Source organism: Rutilus rutilus, assembly GCF_951802725.1.
Source record: "Rutilus rutilus genome assembly, chromosome: 7".
In the NCBI taxonomy this organism is placed as follows: domain Eukaryota; kingdom Metazoa; phylum Chordata; class Actinopteri; order Cypriniformes; family Leuciscidae; genus Rutilus; species Rutilus rutilus.
Window position 1 is genome coordinate 34867468 of NC_140221.1, and position 9841 is coordinate 34877308.

General features: G+C 35.3%; 1 protein-coding gene across 1 annotated transcript; it reads left to right on the plus strand.

The window, feature by feature from the left end:
- The first annotated feature begins 1954 nt into the window (after positions 1-1954).
- eif1axa (eukaryotic translation initiation factor 1A X-linked a) lies at positions 1955-9149 on the plus strand. Its single transcript, XM_084414389.1, has 7 exons — positions 1955-2113; positions 3668-3751; positions 5506-5609; positions 5967-6017; positions 6102-6183; positions 6407-6498; positions 8629-9149. The coding sequence occupies exons 1-7, from the start codon at positions 2098-2100 to the stop codon at positions 8632-8634; spliced, it is 435 nt and encodes a 144-aa protein (XP_084270515.1). The 5' UTR covers positions 1955-2097; the 3' UTR covers positions 8635-9149.
- The last annotated feature ends 692 nt before the right edge of the window (positions 9150-9841 follow it).

The following is a 9841-nucleotide window of genomic DNA, read 5'->3' on the forward strand; positions in this document are numbered from 1 at the left end:
TATGTGGAAAAAGGGAAGGAATATAGAATATATAGTGAGGAAGATGCAAGAGGCTATTGGGAAGGTAGAGAGTTGGGGAATGGAATGGGGTTTTAGGTTTTCAGTGGCAAAGACCAAAGTAGTCTGTTTTTCTCAAAGGAAAAATCAAGAACAAATTCAACTTAAACTTTATGGTAAAAATCTAGAGAAAGTGGAATGTTTTAAATATCTCGGGATGTGGTTTGACAAAAAACTTAACTGGAAAATACATATTGAGAATATTGTTGAGAAATGTAAAAGAATATTGAATGTAGTAAGATGTCTGAGAGGTAGAGAGTGGGGAGCAAGTAGGACCTCGTTGAAAGTAGTATATATTGGGTTAATTAGGGCAGTTATTGATTATGGATGTACAGTTTACCAGTCTGCTTCAAGAACATTATTAAAAAAGTTGGATGTTATTCAAAGTCAGGCGCTGAGACTATGTTGTGGTGCTTTTAAAACAACCCCAGTAGCGGCTTTACAAGTAGAGATGAATGAGATGCCATTGGAGAATAGAAGAAATCAGATAGCATTAACGTACTGGGCAAATTTAAAAGGGCATAAGGAAAGACACCCGACTCAGAAGGTGTTACAACCTTGTCAAGAAAGGGAAAGACGACAGATTAAGAGCTTTGGTTGGATAATAATCGATGCAGTCAATGAGATAGGGATAGGAGATATGACGTTAAGTCCAACTGTGCCATTATCTAATGTTCCACCTTGGTTATTAGGGGAGTTAGAGGTAGATTTGCACCTTTTAGAGTTGAAAAAAGAGAATAGTATTAACAGGTGTCAGGTTAATAGATACATAGAGGAGAATTATTCTATGTTTACTAAGATATATACAGATGCATCAAAAACAGAAGATAATAGAGTAGGAGCTGCGTTCATTATACCAGAAATGAATGTTATGTTAAATAAGAGAGTTAATGATAAATTGTCAGTGTTCACAGGAGAAATGCTGGCCATTCTCTTAGCCCTTGAGTGGGTTGAAAATAGTAGGTCAAGGGAAGTGTTAATAGGGTCAGATTCATGCAGTGCGTTAACCAGTATTAAGAACATGCAATCAGAAGCAAGACAGGATATTTTGTTGGAAATAGCCCAAGCTGTTTATAGAATTAATAGAGTAGGAGTAGTAGTAAAATTCATCTGGATTCCAGCCCATATAGGAGTAGAAGGAAATGAATTGGCTGATAAATATGCCAAAAATGCTACCAAAAAAACAGAGATAGATATGGTAATAAGGTATAGTAAGGCAGAAGTTAAAAGCATAATTAAAGCAGAAATGAGAAAGAAGTGGCAAGAGGAGTGGAATATGGAAACAAAAGCGAGAATGTACTACAGTATCCAGAAGAGGGTAGGAGGTATGAGAGAAAATAATAGGAACAAAAAGGAAGAGGACATTATTTCGAGAATGAGATTTGGGCATACTGGATTAAATAGTACGCTTAAAATAATAGGGAAACATGCGACTGGGATGTGTGAGGTCTGTAATATTAACGAAACAGTAGAGCATGTAATTATGAATTGTCATAGGTATAAGGAGGAAAGGATGAGGCTGAAAGACTGGTTTAGGAAAGAAAAAATTAGATTTGAAATGAGGGAAATACTACAAATGAATTCAGGGCATGTAGGGTATAGAGCGATATTTGTGTTTTTGAATAAAACAGGGCTTAGTAGAAGGATATGAGTTTAGTTGTTTTAGAAAGTTGTATGTAATAATAATGATAATGTATGAATATTAATAAAGTTATTAGATATTTATGAAGCTATTTATTGGTTTTATATAAGTATGTATTTATTTATTTATTTATTTATTTAAAGGATAGTGAGAGAAGGCTATTGTGATCCACACTCCATATCAGAAGGTGGCGGTAATGCACACTGAAAAGTTGTTTGCCAACCGCCATTAAAAGAAAGAAGAAGAAGAAGAAGAAAGTCATGCTTTGCGCAGTCGTAGATGGCTTTGAGCGGAAGTCTTCAGACAGACAGGGAGATTTTTTTTGACGTCCTCGAAATTTAACATTTATTTATTCAGCGACATCATTGAACAAAGACCGCAGACTTTGTAATCCGAACATGCCAAAGAATAAAGGTAAGGGAAACAGAACACCCTTAATTGGGACAAACAGCTGTTAATGGAACTGAATTTAGCCTAGCTCTCGAGCTAACCACCCGGCCTTTGCGAGCAACGTGACCATATCGCATGCGCTAAGCTAGTTGCTGCTTGTCTAATGGTAGTCGCTGGTTGAGCGCTAGTATTAAGAGACTGACACACACGAGTTTAACCAGACAGTTTGTCTCTTTTGAAAGATTTGTTCAGTTAACGTTACATTTTCTGTGAGTTGCGTCATTACGCCGGTGTTGTGCCGAGTTCTGACCCCTGCTAGATTATTATTACCCCCTGATTCCCCAGGTTTAGGATTAGGTGGGGTGGTTAGGATTAGGCAACAAGTTAGCGGCCTCAACGAGGGTGTAATAATTTGTCAGGGAGTTAAAATTCGGTGTGTCTTTTGTGTGTATTGCCTTGTGTAATGACTGAATAATTGAGTCATTAACTTAACTGATTCGTTCAAAATAAGTCGACCCAAACAAGTCGTTTTATCCTGCGAAACAAGTCGTTTTTATCCTGCGTAACAAGTGAATTTACCTTGTAAAGCCTGACGTATGCCAGAATTATTTTTGTCTTTTTTTTTTTTCAAATGGAACCGTTAACGTTAATTGAACCTTTGGACAAAATATTTGCTAAAAAATCTAAAAATGTTTCCCATATGTGTTTTATGGTTTGTATTATATTTGATACATCAGGCTTTTATGGCCCATATAGTATGATATAGTGAGAATATGGAACTTTCACACTTGAGGAGTCCCATACCTAGCAAAAATATGCAATTGAGTGTAACTTACGTTAGTTGTTGTTATTTATATGGCCGAAAAGAATGAAGACAGCTGTAATGTAATACCAGACTAAGATAAAATGCATATACATATCAGTTGTCACTCTTTTGTTTCCCAATAATATATCTTAGTAAGAGGATATTTAAATGTTCAGTTTTATGAAGAAAATAAATAATGCAGTGCAATACAATGATGGCTGAGATCATTGTATTGCAATATGATGTCAAATGATTAATCAAGGGAAATCATAATCAAGAAAATATAATGTTTAAGCAAGTAAACACAAGTTGCTTCAGTCCATTAAATGTTCATAACAATATAGAAGTTATTCATACGTTGAATCATTAATGTACCATGATCTGAAGGTGAGCATTTTTATACTAATAGGCCTTTTACTTATTTATTTTTTATCTTTTATAAATGATCATTCAGAGGGCAAGTATCGTTCATGTATCAAAAATGCAGAATACAGTAGGCTTTATAATGTGAATATTCAGAGAGAAAATTAACCACAACAGTTACTGTGAGTACAACACATTGTGAATATTAATATAATAATGGCTAGAAAAAAACTATTTAGAACATGCACAGTATGCCACACGTGAATGTAAATAACTGTGCAGGTGTCTGTTGGTTTTGATTTTAATCAAACGTTTTAGATTGTGGAAAACGTGATAACCCGGATGAGAGAAGGAACTCTCTAATATCTGCTTTTTACAAACAATATAATTGAGATTCTTCTTTTCTTCAGGTAAAGGAGGTAAGAATCGGCGGCGTGGTAAGAACGAGAACGAGTCAGAGAAGAGAGAACTGGTTTTCAAGGAGGATGGCCAGGGTAAGTAAATATCAACATGGCGGGATAGCGTTCAAATCCACTAATAGTTACGCCCTCAAATAAAATTTTACCGCATAATTTTGTGTTCCTTTACTTTTTTTTTTTACTTTAAGAGTTTGAGGTCAGTAAGACTTTTATGGAATTTTTTTTTTTTTTTTTTTTTATGAAATTAACACTTTGATTTAGTAAGGATCAGTGGTTCTCAATTCCAATCCTGTGGCAGTCTGGCTATGTCTATATTAAACCAGATACATTTGAAAAACTGCATTTTCATTTCAAACACTCTCGTCCACTCGCATTAGCATTTTCAAGCATTTTCCAAAGGTTTCTCGTTCACACTGAAACATCGGAAAACGCCTAAATCATCTTACTGCACATAAAACATAATAAAATATCACTGAGATGATGACAGGGGACCAGACATCAAGTTCTCACGCTATTCGTATGGCACGATAATTCATTTAGCAAGATATCCCACTATTCACGTGTGTTAGGGTTGCACTCCATCACCTTTCCATGTTTGGTCTAAAATGCAATGGCCCTCGTGGTTTGGTGGATTAGTGTTTATCAATGGCCCTACAGGACTGGATTTGATCAGTGTAGATGTAGTTTAATTTCGGTTTATAGATATCTCTCCTAACAAGCTTATGGTATGAATCAGGTGTTAGATAAGAGACATACAACATCTGCATAGCAGTGGGGTGCCAGGACCAGAATTGAGAACCACTGCAAATCTTTTTACAGGGTTTGTAAGGTGCTTGAAATAGTTGAATTTGACTTTTTGAAATTCAAGTCCTGGAAAACCCTTTAAAACAGCCATATTTATGAAGAGGTTGTTGAAAAGTGTTTGAATTATTGAAATACAATATATATTAAATTAGTGTTTAATGTATTATAAGGTGATGTTCAAAGTTAAAATAATTTCCTTGTTTACAACCTTGTTTCTTTCCAGAATGAATCAGCGTTTTTTTAATGAAGGTCTACTACTCTCACTCTTAAAGTCAGTCCCTTGCCGCCACCTACTGGCTTAACTATGATAAATTTAAATTAAACCGACTGTTTCTCAATACCTTCGAAGTACGCCAACATTCTAATATAAAACATGACTTATGGAACAATAATAGGCATTATAATATATTTGTATGCTGCAACAATATACATTATTAAATAAGATGTATGTTACTTTATATACTTTATATCAGTAATTTGAGTAAAAAAAAAAAAAAAATCCTTAATGTATAAATATATTGTTTGATAAGAGCTGATTGTAGCCCTTGAAAACCAAAAAAAGTAGTGCTTGAATAGTCCTTACGTCCTGGAATTTCATTTTACAGAATCTGTAGGAACAGTGTTTTAATTTTTTAAAAAAAAAATTTTTATTAGAGATTATGCATTTCTTCACCATTTTAAATAAATGCTGTTCTTTTAAACTCTATCCATCAATGAATCCTGAAAAAAAAAAAAATGTATCACAGTTTTCAACATTGATAATAATAATAAAAGGTGGACCATGTGACACTGAAGACTGGAGTAATGGCTGCTGAAAATTGTATTTAAAAATATATTAAAATAGAACATTTTAGTAATATTTCACAATATTACTGCTTTTGTATACTTTTTTTGTTTTGTTTTTTGGATCAATCCTTTCAAAAAAGTCTTACCGACCCCAAACCTTTGAATGGTAGTTAAGTTGAGCCAAAACCAAAGCCAAGAAGATCTTCTGTTATATAAAATCTCCCAATGTCTTGTGCTAGAATATGCCCAGGTGATAAAGATGCTGGGAAATGGGCGGCTAGAGGCCATGTGCTTTGATGGGGTCAAGCGGCTTTGCCACATCCGAGGAAAGCTCCGGAAAAAGGTATGATAAAGTTAATTTGTATTGGATTGTATTGGCTTTTATTGTCCCGATGGGGAAATTTTGGTTCAGCATGTTTCAGTACACATGCTGTTCACACATAATAAATGTACACAAATATGAAAGTCAGATCTGTGGATTTTCTGTAGGCTTATGAATCTGAATGACTGTCTTTTTTCTGTGGCTGGATGTTATAGATGCTTTCATATAATTTAAGTTGAATTTTACCTCTTATTTCTGCATGCATAGAAGACGACTTAAAAAGGACACTGCTTACCCAACCTTTTTTTTTTTTTTATGGTGATCATTAGACTTTTTTTTCTAGCCCAAGTATTAAACGCATTGTCTTATCTCTTTTAGGTTTGGATCAATGCATCTGACATAATCCTTGTTGGTCTTAGAGATTACCAGGTAGGTGTTGTTCTATTTAATAGACATTTTATTATATTATTATTTGTGTATGTCATTTTTTTTATTTTTGCATGTTTTTCACAGGACAACAAAGCAGATGTAATTTTAAAGTACAATGCAGATGAGGCTCGCAGTCTTAAAGCCTACGGAGAACTTCCAGAACATGGTAAGTCTCAAACTGGAATTAATCTTTTTTTTTTTTTACTGTTTAGTAGTTTTAATGGAAATGTCATGGTACTAAAACAAATTACCCACCACGATTAAAAGTGCCAGATGATGTAGTATACACAAGTAAAGCTCACATAGCACAAGTTTTATATCCTCAAGGATGAGAGTGTGTTCTTAAGTACAAGACTTTTGGCTGATCTCTTGTTGTGTCTTTCCTGCAGCTAAAATCAATGAAACGGACACATTTGGACCTGGAGATGATGATGAGATTCTGTTTGATGATATTGGTAATGACGATGAGGAAATTGATGACGTAAGTACACAAATCTTGTTTTTTTTTTTTTTAAATCATGACAGGAGCAACGGTGTCCTATTTGTTATAAATATCAAAGTGCTGGAATTAGTTTCTGTTGCCTGTATTAGTGTATGTCCACTGTATACAACTTGGATACATTTCTGTTCAAAAGTTGGGTCAGCATTTTTTTTTTTTTCGAAAGAAACCAATACTTTTATTCAGAAAAGACAATTTGAAGTAACAGTAGAAATATGTATAGTTCAAATAAAGTTCAAATTGTAGTTCTGTTGTTTTGAACTTTCTAGAATCCAGATAAACAATCCAAATTTTCTACAAAAATATTTAGCAGTTTTCATCATTGATAACAATAATAAATGTTTCTTGAGCACCAAATCAGCATATTAAGCCGCTTTTCCACCGAAATTACCCGGAACAATTTGTCCCAGGAACTTTTTTCCCAGGAACCTTTTTTGCCCCAGACCGGTTGCTTTCTGCGTTTACACCGCGGTCTAAAGTACCGGGAAGGTAAACTGCGCGCAACTGCTCCTCCCAGTCTGCGACGGACAGTAATCAGTTTTGAGCGCCACATTTATAAGTATGGAGGAGATTCAAACTGTGCTGCAGTTATTGGTTTACTAACGAGGTAGGCTAATTAACATAACAAAATAGACGAGCACTGATAGGCTACTAAAGCGTGTTCAGAAAGCTCGTATGCGTATAAAATTAGACAAGGTACGTTGTGAGATGACTGGGACGAACGCGCAAAAAATTCCTTTTGCGCAAATACTCTTAAAAAAAGCCTGAACCCCGTCTATCAATCATAAATAGTGACAGTCTTGTAAATAGTTGTTTGTTACCAACCTCAATGCGCTATTTCAATCCTGTTATAGTAAATTTGTAACATGTGGTTTGCCTTGCAATAGATGACAATGTGTAAACATAATGACTTAATATTAAAAGCTGTGGCAGAAAAGAGACGAGCACTGATAAAGCGTGTTCAGAGCTCGTAATGCTAACGTTAGATATAAAATTGTATGTTATCAGCTATTGCGGACATTGGCCGTGAGATGGCTGTGACGAACGCGCAGAAAGTTTCCTCTTCCACAAATACCCAAATAATAAAGCCTGAAACTCGTCGCCAGTCCCCCAGTTTTTTTTATTAAATTCCATATTTGCAGACAGACAACTTTACTGCATGAAGCCACTTTTTAAAAGGGAGGTTAAAAATAAAGAAAATGCTGCGTGGAGTCATCCAACCAAAATGCGGCGTGAACACAACCAATCAGCTTGTGCAGCGCACAAGTCCCACCCCTGAAAGTTCCTGAACTTTGAAAAAGTACTACCTCGTGAGCAGGGACTATCGGAGGGGGAAATATTTACCCGGAACTTCATTTAGACCCTGGTTCCTGCGGTGTAAACACATCGAGTACCAGCCCAAAGTTCCTAGTTCCTGGGGAAAGTTCCTGCGGTGGAAACGCGGCTTTAGAATGATTTCTGTAGGATCATGTGACACTGAAGACTGGAGTAATGATGCTGAAAATTCAGCTTTGCCACCAAAGGAATTTAATGCACTTTAAATGTATTAAAATATAAAAGTTATTTTAAATTGTAGTAATATTTCACTGTTTTACTGTTTTAATGTAAATGTAGCCTTTGTGAGCAAACGAGACATCTTTCAGAAACCTTAAATCTTTAGGTTGTTTAACCCCAAATGTTTTAACAGTAGTATAGAAGCATATTACAAGCATATTATGTTCTGTCATTGATCTATTAAAGGGTTAGTTCACCCAAAAATGAAAATTCTGTCATTAATTCCTCACCCTTCATGTCGTTCCAAACCTTGTAAGACCTTCGTTCATCTTCGGAACACAAATGAAGATATTTTTGATACATTTTCTTACAGGTTTGGAACGACATGAAGGGTGAGGAATTAATGACAGAATTTTTATATTTGGGTGAACTAACCCTTTAAATACAAACAGTAAGTAAGTAAACAGAATATAAACTGTTTAGTGCTGTAGTGGATCCCTTTAAGCTGTTTATCTGCATAAAACAGCCTAAATCACATCTTTTAAGGTTAGAACATCATACTGAAGTGTTTGGGGAAAACCTATACCTTAATGTGTTTGTTTCTGCCCTCTTACACAGATCTGAGTCACGACTGCTGGTGGGCTGTACTGTTTACACTGAGAAGAGAAAACGCTTCCTTGTTGGGGAAAAATTGCAACTTGGGCGTAATTGATGCCCTATATCCTACTGCAACCTCCCTCAGAGAAACACTCGGAGGCTTATTGCTTAACTCTATCTGTTTCTCTCTCTTTAACACGTAATCTGACTACCAGTCTACTCCGAGCATTCTGACGGTCACGTAACTCTCTTTCATTCACATTTAATGACAACAACAACAACTTAGGCTGCATATTTTTGTTATGGTTTTAAAGTATTTATATTGTATTCCACTGTATGTGGTGGAATTTAAAATGCAAGGAAATCCAGAATCTACAATAAAAAGTCGAGCCTTTTATCTGTTTGGACTGAACTTTATTTCTTATATTGTATATTTGCTTTGTTTTTTTCTGTATTTTTATTTTCTCCATATGCACTGTCTCTTCCCCATGGCATTTGCATGCGTTTCTGCTGTGCCTAAAAAATAAAAATATATATTTGAATTTTTTTGTTGTTGTTTTTCCACTGTCAGTTTGTATGCAGTAGAAGCAGCAGTAACATAATTTGACCACTATTTGGCAGTAAATATGGAAACTACCATGAATACCAATACTGAATTGAATACAAACCCTTTAGCCATAAACTTAGATAACACCTAGACATTTACTAGTAGCATTAGTCCCGATAAATATTAGAGGTTTTCAAATTCGGTGTAAAAATGTAGATTTTGCAGACATTAGTTTGTTCACACAGAATTGTAAGTTTCCTGGATGTTTGGAGACGATCTTTTCAAGTGTTGTGCTCCCTCTCTGTGCACATCGCTTTGTATGAGAAGTCATACTGACCCATTTCTTTTGGACTCGTTAGTGGCAGTCCTGCTGCCCCTCTGGCTGTTTCGGACTGCCACGTTTAATCCATATCACATGGACCGTCTCCACAGAACAAACGTTTGTTCACTACCCTAGGAGACCTAGTAATAACCTCAAACTCTTCCCTTATACCTGTGATGCAGCGTTTTGTCACTGAGTAAATGTTTCTTTTAACCAGTTTTGGGCAATTTTCGAAGTGTAAATTAAGCTTTTCACGCTTAAAATTGTTACTCCTGGAAAATTGTTTCGTGTTTAACTGTTCATACTTTACAGTGGATTAGTAATTATCCTGGGTTTTTTTTACGTTTATTTCCAACAAAATATAC

Excerpts from the sequence above, each read along its gene's own strand:
- eif1axa (XM_084414389.1), top strand. Across the intron at positions 5,610-5,966 it reads GAGGAAAGCTCCGGAAAAAG|GTTTGGATCAATGCATCTGA; the intron begins GTATGATAAAGT and ends TATCTCTTTTAG. Across the intron at positions 6,018-6,101 it reads TTGGTCTTAGAGATTACCAG|GACAACAAAGCAGATGTAAT; the intron begins GTAGGTGTTGTT and ends TGTTTTTCACAG.